The following is an 18,920-nucleotide window of genomic DNA, read 5'->3' on the forward strand; positions in this document are numbered from 1 at the left end:
GAGAAGCAGGCCCCGGTTTAAACCTTTATCGTGGGATCTCTCCAAGGCCTAGACTGAGGGACAAACCCACAGGAAATGCATCACTGTCGACGCCGGTCATGTCTGCCACAAACAAGCTACAGAGACTTATAAGGACATTTTGGAAAATAGACACTTGGGTGACTGACTTTTAACTCCTTAAAAAAAAAAAAAAAAAAAAAAATCAGCACTTTTACTTGTGTATATACTGTGAGTGACATTTATGAGGCTACATACTGGATATCCAGAACACCTGTTCCCTGGACCTTCATAACCACAGTTTTGTTTGTGCGTATGTAGGTTATTCACAAAACATGTTTTATAAAGAATATATACTCAATCTAATGTATTTTTTCATAATCAGTGATATAAAGTTAATATCTAAATTAAGTTTTACATTAAGTTTTCTTCATACATTACCTTCTATTTAATATAAACAAACTGATTGCCACTACAGTTTTTCCAGTTCGAGGTCTGGTCCCCTGCGTGCAGTTTCATTTTCCCTTCCTGCCGCTTTATTGTTGTCGTAGCTGACAAACAGAAATAAGTAATCAGTAATTGTTTTGTGGTTCTGGGGCACAGAACCAGTCAATTATGTCTCCCCGGCAATAATTTCCCTGGTTGATTTAAACACCAGCTCCCCCTTGGTATGTCATCAGGCCTAATTGAAACCTGGGGATCTTCGCTGACGGATGATTTAGTTTTCAGGTAGTTTTGGTGTTGTGGTGCAGGATGGTCCCTGTTGAATGTTTTCCCAGCAGGGATGATAATAATTTAGGCATGTGGCAAACCTAAAAAAAAATATATATAGGTAGTCAGAGCAGCATCCCTACATTGCAACCATAAGACAATATTTGATTCATTCTATACCATGTAAAAACAAACGCTGCATTTACCTCCTCGCCATGTGGCTAAAAAGAGACCTTCACACTGCCAAGGTGAGAGCAGCAGGTGTGGGAATAATCCGGGACCCACCCAGTTCGCCGGGGCCCCTATTCACACTCTGCCATTGTGTCCCGGTTGCTGAAGAGGAGCAGAGGAACAGGACAATTATGACATTATGGCTGGGTGGCTGAGCAGCAGTCCCAGCTGGTGAGAAACAGAAGGGAGGAATGGGCAACCAGAGAGCAACTGTTCCCTCAGGAAAGCAATCCACCACACTGAGAGAAAACGGCCTGCCTTCCTCAGAGAGTGGCTCCGATGCTGAACCGCTCAGTTGGGAGTAGAGGTGTAGCGAGTTGGTCCATAGGTAATTTGATTGACATTCTGCTCAAGATGTGATTTATATTCATTCATTTTTTAAAAGAATATTCACTTCCATAAACTGTAGTAAATTGCTTGAGTTAAATATCAGGCTCGCTGTTAGTACATGACATTATAAAATGACAATTTTGGGGTATATCCTTGGCCTCTTCCTCTTCTTAGATCGGGTCAGTGATTTGAGAGCAAATTAGATTATACCCGATAACATACATTTTTCATGACATTTCCTTACTAGCAAAACTTTTACTCGCTGGCATAATTTTCAAACGTCCCAGGCCAATCAAATCAACCCTATTTCCCTCTTCTGGCAGAAAGAGAGATAGGATCTGGGCCTTGCTTGGCCCTTGTTTGTTCCTTGTACTACTGCCATACTGCCAACAACAGTCTCACCTTCAGTTGTCAGTGAAGTATAGGCACCCTGTGTAGACCATGTCTCCCCATACATTATCCCACATATTGTTTTTTCACCCTGCACACTAATCTAAATAATACTAAGGTTTACAGGGGAACTACTGTTTTTTACAACCTGGACCTTATTTCTGGCATAAAATACAATCGTTTACTCACCCATATAACTTTGGTGTGATTTGTAGTAGTTCGGGAGATAATTAGATCCATGTATATCCATATAGTGGGAGTGACTGGGGCACCGAAACGCAGCCTCTAAATAACACATTGTCTGCCGCGAAACTTGTTCTTTTCACCAATATTTTGTTATCGTACGCTAGTGCTATATCTCCTGAACGACTACAAATTACACCAAAGGTTCAGGTTGTAAAAAACAGTAGTTCCCCTTTAAGGATTGCTCTACCTACATGTGTGCATAGAAAATGGTCAGTATTTGTATAGTTAACTAAAATTTCAGAATACAATCCCTGAAATATAGTTTATATAATGCATATAGTAGATTATTGAGTATTGACCCAAATATTTGGATTCATTTAAAGTGTTATTGTCACGTCATATGTCACGTTTGAATCTATGCACTTGCATTTATTAGCTTGGCCTGCTAGCTATCATTTGCAGTTGGCTAGCAGTTCGGCTAAGTAGATAGCTAGGTAGGATATTTGACCAGCAAGCGTTACTGCTTAAAAATAAAACCTCCAAGATATGGAACTGGTGGAGACCAAAACTAGAGCTTAAAGACTTAATTATTGGTCTATGGAGTTGGAAAGCAGACCTTTTTAATAATATTGCAGTCCAATTTGCCCTCTATGAATGTAAGACTATCCTTGATTTCTTCCAGAACAGAAATGCATTCCTGCCCTGGCTGTGTGTCAGCTACATTATCTTGTGTAGCTACACTGTGTGCATAGCATACTAAGGTGCAGGCACATTTTGGTGTTTTATTTTAAATCAGGAGAAATTTGCGACACCTTGTAAATTTCAGGGTGAATAATGCAGAACCCAAGTAGTCTATTGAGTTAAAAAAAGATCGTTTTAATTGGATTACAATCTTGTTTTCTCTCAAAATCCTGAATGCTACATACACGTTTAATCCGGTTGGAGACGGAGAGCGGTTCCAGATGTTCGTGTCGACTTGCAAGACATCAGACACCGTGTAATGACAAAACAGAAGCTTTGACAAAACTATTTTTTTCCTGTCAGCGTCTGTTTAGCCAAGAGATGGAAACAGATTAAGTCTGGTCAGGTGTACTCACTTTGGTTTTTCCAATTTACAAGCAACTTGGAAGCTAGGGTAAGGGTTAGAGTGTATCATTATACATTATACAAAACTATCAAAAACAAAGCAAACACACATGCCATAAACATACAGTAACCCATTTGTCACATTTCAAACACTTTAAACACCTATTTAATAATTATTCCACAGAAAACTCCATCAGCTGTTGATGAAATGTCTTACTTAACAATCATTCTCTTTAGGCCCTCGTCATGCAGACAACATACCGTATATTTTTCTACAAATTACACAGACACTGTCTGACACATTTTTAACATAGCAGGTCTTCTTAATATTATATCGTGAATCAGTGTTCATAGGTGTATGTTTTTTGATGGTTAATCATTTGAGGTGTGAAAGAGGTGTCATTTTAATGGTCCAGTTTTGTTGACTTATTGTTTTGGAATGTACTGTATGCAGCCACGGAAAATGCTCCAGTGCTCTGATCTAGCGCTCCAGCTGACATCTCAGCTGCATTCCTGTTTAGTTCCACCGCATCCAGGTGTTTGTGACTCTCGCGTCACTGCCCCGTCCTCTAAACTCGACCACTCTTGACATCAAAGCGGAGGTGTGTTGTTCCCTCTCCACGCTGAGGAGGATGTCATGGGAGAATGACCCTGCGAGAGGCCGGTCCAGCCCCAGGACAATGTGGAGCCACCTGAGAGGAGCGGTCAGAGCATTCCACTGTAAAGGCTGAGTGGCCTGGTGCTTGGACAAGGAGTCACCAGATGCCTCAGAGAGAACCTGTTTCATGGTGTGTCACACCCAGCATGTCACCAAACCAAACTTTTTAATACATTCAAGGTAGCACAACAACAACAAACGTGACACAGCTCTTGGTTGGGCCAGCATTATCTGGAAATGTCTGGCCAAGAAGTAGGTACATTACCCCGAGGTATCAGTTTTCTGTTTTTGCATATGTTGTTACTTTTGTGCATAACCAGGTCATATCACGTTTTGTGCTAAGCTATGTTAGCGTGTGTGTGTTACATGTTCTCATAGCATTAAAGTGTGTTATGAATCTTCTCATCAAGAAAGCAATTCCTAACTAGATTCCATTATAGTGCACTGCACAACTATTTGGTCACTTTACAATTATGTCTTTTACTAAAATGCTTAGTTGATTGAATTTTAATTGTATCGGCATCACTTGCAATGCACCACCATGCAGTTTACATGATGCGGTTCTTAAGACGGAGCTTATTTTGTAGATAACATCAGAAATATTAAAGTGCATTAATTGTTCTGTTGTCAGGACCGATTATTAATGTACACTGCAATAACAAACCTTCATCCTAAACATTTGCTTGCGGTCCTTCTTTAAGGGTCAGCGCGTCCGCCCTCTGTCCAGTTGCATACCTGAACTGACGCTGTAAGTAATAAAGTAAGACCCCCTTTGATCTGATGTTCCACCCAGAGGCTTCTCGCTCCGAGTAGACAATGCTCTAATTCATTACTGGACCTGCCTCTTCAAAGCTCAGCCCCTCTGCACCGGGAAACCTTAAACTTAGGCCCCAGACAGGCTCCTTTAAACACCCACTAACCCCCCTGGGCGCTGAGGTGGCGGCTGGATGAGTCCACATAAGTCACGGTGGCCTGCACATATCCCCTCCTTAACCCTGCAGCACCACACCTATCCCCCTCAGGTGACAGGTGGATTATTGGGCATTGGTATTTCAGCATTCTCTTGGTCAGTCATAGGCACGCCCACTGAGCGTGGGAAAACAACACTTGCACATATTTATTTATGTTTGCAAATTTCTATACAATTTAATGTGATTTTTTTGTTGTAGTAAGGTGGTAATGTCAAATTCATGCTGCTACCCCTGTGATCTCAGGTCATAGTGTGGAAAAACTACTATATATGTTTTTGCATAGGATCAAAACTGATGCAAATTTGTTGCTTAGCACCCCTCACCATTTTATTACGTGTATTCAAAGTATCCCGTTGCACTGGGATATGTTTGTTGTTGCTGGTAATCCCTTGTTATGACCTCAAATGCACGGCTGATTGGCCACTCAGAAGCCCTTTGAGCCCCTTGAGTAAAACACAAGTAGTTTGACTTGTTCAGGAAAGGGCATCAGTTATAAAGAGTTTGTTGGTGATCTGTAATGGAATTCATTTTGCCCATTATTGTTGTCTTTGTTTTGTGATATAGGTTTATAAGATGGGCTTTATTGTGAGGCTCTTTTGATGTCGTAATGCGTTCATATATGAATGCTGCTAAGTGTTTTCAGTTTCATTCAATATAGACGGATTCATTTCCAGTAACTCTGATGATAAACACATGGTTATTTAAGTAACCACATAAACAGAGATATACTCTTACATAACTTGATATGCTGAAGAGGATTTCACCCCCTGGGTGGTATGAAGTTGAAGGTGTCAGAAAAAAAAAAAACCCTGCACATCTCAGCATCTCATTTTTCTTCTTCTCTCCCTCTGTCTCTTTCTCTCCAACCCTGTTTACCCACCACTTGCCAAGTCTGATGTCAGCCCGCCGCACACAGGGTCCCAGAGTGAGTGTACAGTTTCTGTTTTGACACCCGGTCCTAATTACACATGTAAATGATTGATCACCTGAACTGGGCAGGGGCAGCAGAGATGGAAGTCCCTGTTACATGATGGCCCTGCGATTATGTCAAAGTTCAGGACAGTTTCTGCTGCCGGGAATGGGGGAAACAGATACCTGCCATGGCCCGAGAGTCGGGAGATTAAGTTCTGAGCGACCGCCATTTGGACCAAATCCTCTCCCTATTAGCAGTCCTTGAGGAGCAACTTGCACAGGTGCAGCGAGATATCTATGGCTCTTTGTTTGGTCTAATCCCACACAATTTAAAGCGAGACTCGCTTGCCTGTACCTTTAAGCTGATTCTGTGACACCTGAGGGGCCTGGCCACTGAAAGCAGAACCCAGCTACTTTTGTGAGATGTGATTTGCCTAATTGATTTTGGAGTGGCCAGTCTGGCGTGCCTGGGGGTGGGGGCGGGGTGGGGGCACATTAGATGGACTATGATGGAAGTTGCGGCTGCCTCTTTCATGCATAGCTGCGCAGGTGGGAAAATGAACCTGTTTCTAGGTGAGCTCTGTCCCTTCGGGTGCAAGATGTTGAATACAAAAAACAGACGTTTGAACTCAAATCATTAAGAAAATAAACAGTGGGCCAAAGCCAGGAACCGTGTAATGCTTTTACAGATGGGGCAAGAGCCTCTGTTTCCCTGCTCTGGCTGGCAACAGCTGCTGGATTGTCTGCGCTTTGACTCAGGTATGGAGCCAATCTGAGGGCCAGGAGGGTTTTAACCCCAATCTTCTCCTCTCTCTCGTCTCGCAGCCTGGCACACATGGGCCGCGCAGCTGCACTTCCCATTGATCTACTGGGATGCCTGGATGGCTGGCTGGAGGGAGATAGATTGGAGGGGAAATGGCTTAATTGTCCGCACTCTCACTGCTGGAATGCAAATAGCCCTCCACCACTGGCCTCCACTGTGAGGAGAGCCCACGTAGAAACCAAGGTCCTATTTATTTGGATGAGGAGTGAAAAAAAAAATAAAAAATGCAATAAAAAACACAAACTCTCATCTGTGCTACTTTTCTCTGTGTTGTCACAGCGGTATCATCAATGCCCTCTCTGTTATGTTTTTTCACCCCCATTACACTCAACTGGCAGCCACTCTCAGTGCCAATATACCCTTCGACAGCCAGTCAGAGGTGAAACAGAGAGACAGGTGAAGGGTCATGACTCACGCAGAAGCGGGCGAGAGATGAAAGAGTTAAATGGTGAGGCGTATGTATCCTGTCTGACTTTGATCTCTGCCTCAGGTAGCTCTTTCACAGCCATCAATCTTGGCCAGGAGCTGATGGGAGGCTGCTCCCTCTGAGAACGGGCTTGCTCAGACTCAGACTGTCTCCTTGTCTTGACAGAGCGGTGGCACGACATGTCAGACATCCGCACAAAGCTACAAGTCCACAACAAACCCTCGGAGCAGTATCTCCTTTAATTTTCCACTTGGTCTGATTGAATAGTCGTGTTTATCAGCTCAGTTTAGTCTTTTTTTATATATATATTTATTTATCAAATGTAACAGGTGATGGGAGGGTGGTAAGGATGCATGCAGAGTAGGATAAGGGAAGGTGCGTTTCAGTGAGGTTAAAAGATGAAATGAGCGAGTCTCTTTGATGTTTTTTCTTTTTGTTTTTTTTTGGCAGGCTTCAGGCAGGCAGCCACTGACAATCTGATGATCAGGGAGCACGGGCCTTTTTGAATCCCCAGCCCAGCCTGGCCCCAGTTGTCTCGCCCTCCAGTAACAAACACTTTAATATGACAAGGTTAAACACCTGAAGCACTGCAGCAAATGGCACAATGAAGGGGTCGGGGGGGCAACTTTAAGCACCGCGCGGATTACTAGTTTACCACGACCGTTCACTTATTTATGGCTGTTTTACACGACAGGTCTCCTCTTCCTTTGTAAATGTATTCTCGAGGAAAACGAAGCGTAATTAAAACAGCTATTAAAGCCGCAATAATCATTATCTTCATATCATCATTTGATGTGTACTTATACCGAAAGGTGTTGCTTGTGGTGACAAAAAAAAAGAATCATTCTCAACTGTGGAGATTTACAACCTCCTTAAAGTGACTGGTCCTTGAATTTATCATTTTGGTTCACTCCCACTGCTTTTGTCAGATGCAGTGGGTAGTTTTTTTCCCCGCCAAATGCATTTAATGAATTCACTCTACCGCCAACCATCTGATGGGAAAAACATTTGAAGCTAGCTAGCGAAGCATTTGGCAGCTCTCTTACTCTAAACGAATGCCAGTGTTTCTCTTATATTAACTTTAAATCATATAATTCATCAGTGTAGTGTTCACAGCTATGCTCAACTTGTCAAACTTGTCCTCGCAATTTTTAAAAAAAATGCACGTCCTTTAATTAAAATAACTTGGGCGAGAGTAAAAACGGAGACTGAACACATTTCTAATAATCATGTTGGTTATTGCGCCACATAATTAAAGATATTATCTCTAAGCCTGCTCCAACTCAGGTATTGTTTGTACAATAATACACTCAGAGAAGCCAAGAAATCTGTCACTGTTTGCTGTATATTGCTTCACACAATCATTTCTTTCAGAAGGACCTAAAGTTCAGAGTTTTGATGTAATTCGAACAAAAACAATAGGATTTTTTTCTGCCACCTTTGTGTTAATTAAAAAAAAAAATCCCATGAACCATAACCTTTTGCCAAAAAACAAAAACAATAAACATTAATATATATCTCAATATCAATTTTCCATGTTGCTCTCTGAGAGGTGCTGTCATTTGATCGGCATCGTGGTGCTGCAGGGCCATTGTGTCCTATTGTAGGTCACAATGGAACTTAACACTTGACAGAGCCAGGGCTTGTTGTCAGGAGCTGAACTTGATCCTGTCATGTTGTTCCCATTGAAGAGCTATAAAGAAAGGGCTTTGACCTCACGGCTGTGAAAGCTCCATACGGGGCCAAATATTAATTCTCTACATGAAGGATATCTATAGGAGATCCACTGTAGGTGTTTCTACTTCGCTGGAAACCTGCTATGACAGTTGGGTTGCATGAGAAACATTCGTGAAGCGCTTTTCACAGGGAGATAACGGTGGAAGATTCTCACTTAACCTGGAAACCATGCCCAGGTGACCTGTCCTGCTGCGCACAAAGATGTCCCACCCTCCGAGGTTTGTCATCTCCGTCACCTCTGGCTTTTCAAACTGACGCCTGCCTCTCTCCCCGTTGCCCTGCAGTTCACAAAAATGGGTTCACGTTACCAGAGGGGCAGGTAACTTCAGATGGATAATCCTCAGACCTGGTAAACCGGTCTTTAACAGACCTAGTGTCTATGCCTGGCAACCCTGAGCCATGTGTCATTGTGTGTTGATTGGGTGTGCATGTGTGACTCCCCTGGGCAAATTATTCTCAGGTATATGTAGTATTTCCACCTCCGTCTGTCAGCTCATCTGACAGACGGAGGTGGAGAGGCAAAAAAAAACAAAACAACATTATAAATCCACTTGTAAAATGATTTTCCTCTTCTCAACATCTGCATCTTGTTAAACCTGTGGGCCTTTATAGTGACTTTATGAGCGTTATGAATTTTTTTATTGTTTCTGCAGGAGATTTATTGCCTGAAGACATTGTCTGTGCAGTTTTCATGCTTTATTTTCCTCACAAAAGGCCTTAGTAGAGGTTTTTCGAATTACGGCTGGAATGTAACATCAGATGTCTCCCAGCAGCCTTGAGATGCTGCCTCCGTCAGCTGTTTCTGACCTCCCTTGAACTCCATCTCAGCCACAGTGAGAATTCTCACACAGAGGGACATCTCCTCCATCCTCTGCCACCCTCTTGTCTCCACCTCTGATCCGTGCCAGCTTCAAGCTTTTTGTTTTTCTACCCGCCTCCCCCTGGTACTGGGGGCAAGATTTACAGTGGAAAAATATAGTATATTTTTTCCCCCCATGTTGAGCTGGTGAGTCTGGAATGTGTGTTTGGGCAAGATTTTGCGAGGAGTGTGAAAAAACAACAGAGCTGTAAACACGAGGGTAGACCCAGACTGGCTTCTTTGCTCCAGATGTGGAGCAGGCGGTGCTCTGTGAGTGCAGCTCCAACCAAGCCATGAGCTGTAGCTCAACACATTGCCACTGCTGTCCCACTGCCTGTCCATCAGCTGGGCTCTCGCTGCATCTGCACAGGCAGGTTGCTGCCTGATTCTGCAAGGATTTTTCAAAGTGAGTAAACTATGAGGGTGTTTTGTGTGTGCCAGCGCCCGCAATCACAATTGGAACCAAATGCGCATTTGAGCCGCAATGTGGACGGTTTAAAAAAGTATAATTTAGACATATGACCGCCGTTCTGTACAAATGAAGCCTTTTAAATCAGAGACCCCGTGTGACACAGAGCTCGGGTTGCACCCCGAGTAGCTTACGGGTATTACGGTTAACGGACTCCAGACGGTTTTTTTTTTTTTCTTCTTCTTCTTCTTTTCACCGACTTGCCAAGGCCTCGATATTCAGCCAATCAATTAAAAGTTTAAGCCCAAGCGTCAGTGCGATGCTGCTGTCATCCGCTGTCTGGCAACGATTATGCCAGTGATGGATTCAACGCCCGGGCCAAAAAAACACACACACTCCGCCATTTCCCACGCAGCATTATTCACTCCTAGTCGTATTAGCTTTTGGAGTTAATTGCGCCTTTTTTCTTTTAATTACGACTTCCATTAATCTATTTTTCTTTTGTTTTACTTACTATTTATTTTATTTATCTATTTTCTTTTTGCCCATGCCTGAAGGGTTGGACTTCACATTAACGTCTCTTCTTTATACATGCGTCGAAATGGCGAATATTAAATAGGCAGCCTCTTTAAATAAGCGTATTCGTTTTAAATCTACAGTTCTAATTAAAAACTGTCGAAATAGCTTTTGGGGCTTTCGAAAAAACAAAACAAAAAAATCTTAAAAACTTAAGCAACCCGAAGGAAAAAAAAAAAAAAAACAGATACAAATATCATAATTTTGCCGCGCATTTTTATTATTAGGAGATTAGGAGATTTATAGAAAGAACTACAGGTTACATTTTTATGTTTAAATGAATTGTGCAACATTGTTTTACTGCCACATTAGCTCTTACTGCAAAAATAATCCATTCAGACAGTCAGTCATTCATCAGTTTAATCAAAAGTCAAAAAATTATGTAATTAATAAGGATAAGTCTTGTTGCAAACGTTTTAAATAAAAACTTTTTTCAAGCACATAAAGTAGCCTATATATTTAACATTTTAATTATATATTTAAAGACCAAAAAATAAAAAATCTACACGTACAATTTCTCAAATGCAATAATCTGAAGGAGAAATTGTTAATTTAAACTTTAACAATTTGTAAATTGGGAAATTAAATAAATAAATACAACTTAAATTAATACATTTGCAATAAAATACAAAATAGAACTTGCACCATGTTCATTTTATTGCACACGGAAAGTTTTAATCTAAATTTACAACAAAGAAATCAGACATTTACAGATTCATAGTCCATCTGGAGTTAAATATTGATCAGAATGAACAGGTTTCATTTCTTTTTTTAGTCCCATGACCCAGCATGTAAACATTAGGCCTCCATGTGCCAGTCTTGAGTGATGTTGACCGTGATCCTTGTGAACACTCCGGGCCCTCAGCTGCTGCTAGCACGGCCAAAACACAACACCGGCAACGTGGCTATACACTTGAGGAATGAGACTCCGGCCGTGCAGATATTAGTGTTCCTGTGTGATGGCGCCCGGAGGAGAGATTAGGCCGTTCATCCTCTGCACCGCTCCGGCTCCTCCTCGGCTCCCTTCTCTCTCCTGAGGCACAAAACAGTCACAGAAAAATGTCAGTCCCATTGTTTGCATTGGCTTTGTTGATGCAAAAGGATTGAGACGCGGCCGTCTTGTTCAGTGGTAGGTGTTTCAGTGACAGGCACCTTCTTATTTTTACATGAGAGCAAAGGAGGGAAGCATGGGATCTCCATGGACACAGCACTAACTTCAATGTGCCCCATTTAAGCTATGATAACTACATCTTGTTTTAGTCTTTTGGAAGATGTTTGTTAGTTTTCAAAAGATATTTTCATGTTTCTCACGGATAGTTCACACTTTGATGCATGTCTGGTTGGATAATTGTGTCAAACCCCACCTCAGCTTCAACCCCGTCATATTGTGCTGGTAAAATTGGACATGCGGGTCTTTATTCGTGTCTATTATGTGGTGAGCTGAACCTATGATAATAAATCCTTGCATCCTGTCAGGGTTGCGGACTGTCAGTCTGAGTCAGGGCCTCCGCTCGGCCCCAGTAACAGAGGGTTACTTGTACAACATGACGTGCCAGTGGGGAAGATCACAGCAGCGGCAGCTGCCTGAGAATATGCTTTTGGTTTGTACACAAAGAATGCTGTTACTCCGCACTGGAGCTGCCTGATTGACAAACTCGACCGGTGTGTGTGTGTGTGTGTGTGTGTGTGAGAAAGGGATGTCAAACACACCTCTGCAGATGTATGCTCATGCGTGCTGTGCAGCAAACTAGACGCCAGTAAGTCTGGGCTGCATTCAGGAGTGTGACTGTTTTTAACACCATCCCTTTGCGTGTATTAATAGAGCCAGGACGAGGACCCATCCCTGCTCTATGACTGCAGGGCCCGCCTTTGTTCTTCACCCGTAATACAGACATAATTACAAGCCTTAAAGAGCCTCCTCACCTTGCTTTCTCTCCCCCTCTCTGCCTTTGCTCACCTCTTGTGCCCACACCTTGCCCGTGACACATCACATCAAGGACTCGGCCTTCTGTGTTCATCTGTACATACTGTACGTACAAAGCCTTGCATATTGTGTTTAACTGTCAAAGAGAGAACGCCGTGAACTCTAAGGTCACGCCATGTTGTTTTCCTGATTATAGCATATCGACTCTGAATGCAACACCTACTCCTTAGCAAAATCAATCTCTGCCCTGCAACTGCAACTACCATTTTGCACCAATAACACCAATGATATCGCGCCAAATTATAAGAAATTTCCTAATAGGCTTGGCCACAGCAGTGCATTCTTCAGTGATATAATTTCTCAGCGACAATTTACAGCTGTGAGGCCTCATGTGTGAAGTCAAAAGCTGTTGCCCACAATATAAAACTGCAGACTTTTTTATTTTTTTTTTTCATTGTGACTGTAATTTTTACTATGATAATAATTTGTGGCTTTGCTCTGGCTGGCTGCTCGGCCGAGGCCTGTGGGGAATCGGGAAGCAGTCCAGCCCCCGGCAGGCCTTTAATGCTGCTGGATTCCCAGTAGTTGCAGACAGGGTAGGACATGACCAAAATGACGGGGTTGGACAGCAGCTCAGCACCACACTCAACCCACCAAACACCCTCTTTATACTTCCACTGCAGTCTGTGTGTGATTTATCTGAGATGAAAAGTGAAATCAAACTGGTGACGATCAGATTTTGTTTTGAAAAAACACACAGCCTCAGTGGCAGCAGTAGTTTCCCCCACCGTTCTCCACGCTGTTCCAGGGTGAGTCAACACAGGCCGGAATATATCAACACAGTTACTCTCTGAGCCATAGTGGCCACACTTTTCCTCCCACTTCCACACGATATCCACATGCACCTTGTGAGATTTGCTGACTTTGCAGCGTACACCACAATTCTGCCCTCTTTTGGCAAGTTTTCCTGATTTTGTAACCATAATGTTTAGTTGGTTAATAATATGAGTGACATGTGGGCTCAGTATTTTTGTTTCGGGAATGAAACATCCTTTAGGACCCTCAGTGTTTTTTTTTTTCTTTTTTTGTTTTTTCTTTTTTGTCGTGCATCTCTATTTTAGATCAGGAAAATATTTATCATTCAAATTTTATGAAAACACAGTGTTAAAGCATTTATCCAATTTTATTTTCAAAAATGTGTCACTGAATATCTGTACATTCTGGTCCTGTGGAATCTAACTTAGGTGCAAATTTAAGTTCTTAAACTACGAGTGAGGAGTATTACGACGAGAAGTGAAATTTGCAGTTTCCCTTGCTGTAACAAGCCATAAATCACGGCGTGTGACTGACTAGTTTTAACAACCTCCTTTGTTCAAATAAATATTGCAATAGGTCGAATTAAAAGGAGCAAATTTCCAAATATAGAAATACAGTTTCCTCATACTGATCCTCTTTCACCAGCAAATATCACAGAAAAAAAATAAATAAATAATAATAATTTAGGACATTGTTTTATCCCGAAATAAACTTGCTTGACAACTATAAAAATCAATAAAATGAAAATATCTAATAGGCGTATGGAATTATTGTAGCTCTTAAGCTGTTATTAAATAACGTTCATTTAAGCAATTTCGCAAAGAAATAAACTTGAAAACGACACCAACATATGAGTTATAAATCTAATAAATCTACCACTTATTCTGATCGTTAATTGTCTTTATATAATAGAGTTTTTCGTATATTTTGGCTAATAAATTGATTGTTTTTTAACTGGACAACCTTTGAAAGGTTTTTGTTTTGTTTTTTTGTTTGTTTGTTTTTTCAGGAAGAGTTTTTCTGTTTTATTTTATTTTTTTATTCCCGAAGTAGTTGGTTTCCAGATAAATGCGGTACATTTTACTGAATAGTATTTCATCCTGACCAGTTTGTATTTATTTCATAATCCCTGGAAGGAGGCGCCTCGCGGTGCGGAGCTGCGTTCTGTATCACATGTTAATGAAGTTAATGGTGGAGCTCCAGTGACAGCCGGCAGCTGAAGACCAATCACAGAGCGCGGAGATGGAAGGCAGTATGTTTGAGGCTATGCAGGCAGGAGGTGTTTGAAGAACCATGTCAGCTCCTCTGGTGATGTAAAGAAGGATCCCTTTCGCTTTTGTTTTTTATTTTGCCAAACACTTGAGATCATGTACGCTCTAACTTACTACTGCGGGGATTTTTTTTCAACGAACAATGCGTTGGACCTAAGTGTGGATTTGTTCCAGGTTTTCCTCGCTGTCCGACAGAACTCATGAAACCCTCTTCAGAGCGACGGTTTATGGACTCCCGTATTAGCTAATGATGTCTGTGGGTTTCATGCCTGACAGTCTGAATGGCTCAGATCCCTCCAAATCTGCCTTTCTGGAGTTTGGCCATGGACATCCGGCGCATCAGCAGCACTCTCCCGGACTCTCTCACATTTACCCCGTTCACGGCTTGCACGCCGCTGGGCATTCCCAGCACGAAAGTCCTTTTCCCGGCAACACGTCCTATGGCCGCTCTTTGGGCTACGCCTACCCAGGCGCGATGAACACTCATCCCCCGTCTGCTTACATGCCCTACCAGCACAGCAATCACAGCAACAGCAGCAGATTAGAGCAGACAGGTATGTTAGAAAGTCAAACTGAGGAGGGCTAAACTGTTCATTAATGGCTATAAAACTGATTTGTCACTGTGCGTAATTACGCCCATGGCGAGTTTTTTTTTTTTTTTTTTTTTCTGGCAAAAATAGTGCATTTCAAGCTTCACACAAATAAATTGGGTGTTTGTTTCACATAAAAATGTGTAACGGCCGATGTTTAATGAGCACTGGCGTGAGCAGGATTATTCTCACTCAATCACTAATGTACAAACAAGGTCAAGGATTAAACTACTGCGTCTTGGAGGGATGCTGGCTTTACCACTACTTATGTTATACAATGAGGGCAGATGGTGCCATTAAATTTATTGACCATAATTTTCTGTGGGTAATTCCAATTATAGCCTGGGCCTACCTCAGAAACTAGTTTTTGCCCTCATTGTTTGTGCACATTTCACATCCATCTCTGTGTGCTTGTGGAGAGGCTGTGAAAACTCAAAGTATTCTCTGTCGTTTAAGTGTGAGGATATTTTCATCCACGAGGCTTAGAGTCTACGTGAACATCTCCCTAAAATATTAGGACTAAATTAAGGTAGAACTGAGGCCATGTGATTAACATTTTAATATAACCATCAAATAAAATTGTAAATTACTTACTTTTAATTTTAGGCCCCAGTGCCTTTATGTTTATAGCGTGGGGTGCAGTGTCAGTGAGTACTGACGAACTAAAGTTCTGCTTGTATTAAATCTGCAAAATCTAACCATACATTCTTCTGATTCTGATTCTGTTTCTACTTCAGTGCTCTCATCTTGTTCGCAATTACGAATTTGTTTGCTTGTGGGAATGTTGTGTTTGTCTTGACGTGCAGCCCGATGACAGACAGCCTCCACTTAAACCCTTCTGTTCCCTGTTTCACCCACAAGATCGCGACAGGTCCACTGTGATTGAAAGCAGGGACCATCGTCTAAATGGCAAGGGGAAGAAACTCCGGAAGCCTCGGACCATCTACTCCAGCCTGCAGCTGCAGGCTCTGCACCAGCGCTTCCAGCAGACCCAGTACCTGGCCCTACCGGAGCGCGCTGACCTGGCAGCCAAGCTGGGGCTCACCCAGACTCAGGTGGGCCTTCAATGCATCCTGAATGGATCAGGGAGCGTGTAGGGATTATGGTGGAAGATACAGGCACTGTATTAGCTTATTATTAATAAAATTGTAATTAAACAACCTTCAAGCCTCAAACATCACCAATATTAAGCATTTAGTGGCTCATTGAGTTTCTTACTATTTGCATTTAAATGTCTTAAATCAATCGAACTCACAGCATGGTGAAGAAAAATGTAACTAAGTGATAGAGGGTGTTGTTGGTTATTTCCCTGCGGTTGAAAGGGAAACCTCTTATTTGTACCATTATCGAGGATCACGGAGCTTCTGCACCTCAAATGAAAAGCAACTTTGTTGGTCAATCCTTTAATGCATGCCTTATTTACTGTACTTAATTCCGTTGCCATATTTTATTTCTCAAATGTGGTTCTTGAAGTAGTCTTTGTGAACAGAGCGTGACGGCAGCGGTTACGAAATTATCAAAGAAAGAAAAAAAATGCCACTACAGGTCTGCAGAAGTAAGAATTGCCAGCTGCTTTCAGAGGTTATTTATTTATTTATTTATCTCAGTGGCTGCAATTTTTCTTAGCCTCTTCGTCAGATTGTTTACGCTTTGACCTAAGACGTCTAGAGTAACTCTTTAGACTAATGCCTCCTTTATAGATATAAACATGCACAACAGGCGCACACGCGTCAAAGCCAATAATTCTGCGTGTGCGCGCATTTTGGAGACAATCAAGTGCACTTGTCAGTGACAACTAATCATTATCAAATGGGCCAAAATGAGGCCTTCAGACGTCGACTTGCTCTTTATTTGTCTCTGCTTTCATCGCGGAAATTATTGAGTTTCAAAATAAGAGATAAACAATGAAATGAAATCCTCTCTGTCATCGCTGCCTCCTGCACATTATTCTTAATCCCTCAGCACTTCTCTCAGCAATTGCCTTTCGTGTTGCTGTTGCTCAGATGTTCATATGGTGCTTTGATCTTGTTTTATGAATATTCACACCATTGTTGCAGCGTTGAATGTGTCGCCATCTTGATTTGAACCAGAAGAAATTTCTCTGACCCACCACAGCGCTTTCTTCTTATTATATATTTTTACAATACTCTCAGTGTCGGCTTGTTGCTGTCACATTCATGCACCGCTGGACGTATAAAACAGCAAACAATAAGAGGGCTCAGTTTTAATGGGCTATAAGTGCCACTCAGACATGAGGCTGAATAGCTAATATTGCGCCAAGGGTAGGCCTGGGCTTTATAAAAACAACACAGAGGAATGTTACTAGGAGTTTTCCCTTTTTATTGTTCACAACATTCAGTTCAGGGCAATTCTGATTAAAAGTGTTTTGACTTTAATTGGGGGGAATATGCTAATAAAAAGTAATTGGCAGCAATATTTTCATTATATGACTTCTGACTGTTAACCGCAGTGACAGTTATGTGCCCTTTTCTTTTTCTTCTTTTGCTTTTAGGTGAAAATATGGTTTCAAAATAAGCGCTCTAAGTATAAAAAGATCATGAAGCATGGCAGCGGATCAGAGGGAGAACATCTCCACGGCACCAGCTCATTGTCTCCCTGCTCGCCGGCGTTGCCTCAGCTATGGGAGGTCTCCATGGCGAACAAAGGAGCCCCAGTGCACCCGAACAATTACATGAACAGTTTCGGCCACTGGTATCCGAACCACCATCCTCATCAGGACGCGATGCCCAGGCCTCAGATGATGTGAGTGGATGGATTGTTGTTTTGGTGTTCGCAGGCCAGCTGCTTGGCCTTTATGAAGCGCACTTCAGCCTACACTGAACCATTTGAGGCCTCCTCTCAGAACTGAACTGTGTTTGAAAGCGTGTTTAACAGACCTTGTTCATATTCACTGTATTTCGTGTGCGGTTTGAATCCAGTTTTTACTGCAAAATTCAACCAGGCGTAAAATTGTTTTTTTTTTTTTGGATTTGTTACGTCGCTGCGACTTGTGTTGCTCGACCTCTCTGAACTGTATGTGTTTAATAAGACACTCTGGATAAAAGAGTTTTGAAAAATATATATTGTGTGCATTGGTTTATTTTGGTGTGTATCATCAAACAAACAGACAGCTGCTGGCTGCGCCAGGTTTGTTTGTTTTGCAGCTTTATCAGTGAAATACTTTCACTGTAAAATTATTCTTCATTCTTCATCCATCCGTGAAGGAGCCGCTGACTACTTCAATAAATCTGGATTAATGTCAAGATGACTCCTACTCTGATAAACAAAAGCCTGTTCAGGATCTCTGGGTTAAATGCAGTCTGTATTTACTGTAATGGGCATCATTTTATTAAGCACTACAGCTCAACCTGTGATAAAGGATTATCAGCTGTTTTTTTCTTTATCAACCCTCCTGCGCTGCGGTTGATGAAAACCTCCAACTGTGCTTTCGATAGTCAAGCTTTGGGATTGAAAAAAATCGGTGTTTTACTTTGTACGTTTTAATATTTAAAATTAACCTATTAGATTAAGTTAAATCGAAATCCAACATAATAAGTCTTACTTAAAGTAAAATAATAATTTCAGGCTGGGTGGAACAAAGGGGCGCATGGTGTCACCTTTACGCACGGTGCTTAAACTTTTACGCACGGGACGGCGTCTCTCTTTCCAACGGTTTCTTTGAAACTCAAATTGAAAGCCATTATTAATGCATACAGCATTACAAACTCCTCATCTCTCTCCTTTTTAACTTATTTATTAAGGACGCATTTTTACATTCCCCACTTTCTGTAGAACAGCCTACTTTTACAGAAGAATATCTGAGGCAGCATCCATCGCTTCTTTTTTTTTTTTTTTTTATTAAAGAGGGACACATATGCCGTGAGGAGAACAGCGAGCCAGGGCTTTAACAATATTTACCGTCTTCTCCACCGAGTGAAACAGCAAACATAATAACGTGATAAATGTGCTGTGCTGTCCTTCCGATAAACTGCGCCTGATTTATAGTCGTTTGCACT

General features: G+C 41.9%; 1 protein-coding gene across 1 annotated transcript; it reads left to right on the plus strand.

Moving 5' to 3' along the window:
* The first annotated feature begins 13,955 nt into the window (after nt 1-13,955).
* dlx4b (distal-less homeobox 4b) lies at nt 13,956-18,615 on the plus strand. Its single transcript, XM_084567938.1, has 3 exons — nt 13,956-14,868; nt 15,766-15,959; nt 17,417-18,615. Exons 1-3 carry the CDS (start codon nt 14,562-14,564, stop codon nt 17,669-17,671), a joined length of 756 nt encoding a protein of 251 aa, XP_084424064.1. The 5' UTR covers nt 13,956-14,561; the 3' UTR covers nt 17,672-18,615.
* The last annotated feature ends 305 nt before the right edge of the window (nt 18,616-18,920 follow it).

The sequence above is a fragment of the Chelon labrosus genome, assembly GCF_963514085.1.
Source record: "Chelon labrosus genome assembly, chromosome: 19".
NCBI lineage: Eukaryota > Metazoa > Chordata > Actinopteri > Mugiliformes > Mugilidae > Chelon > Chelon labrosus.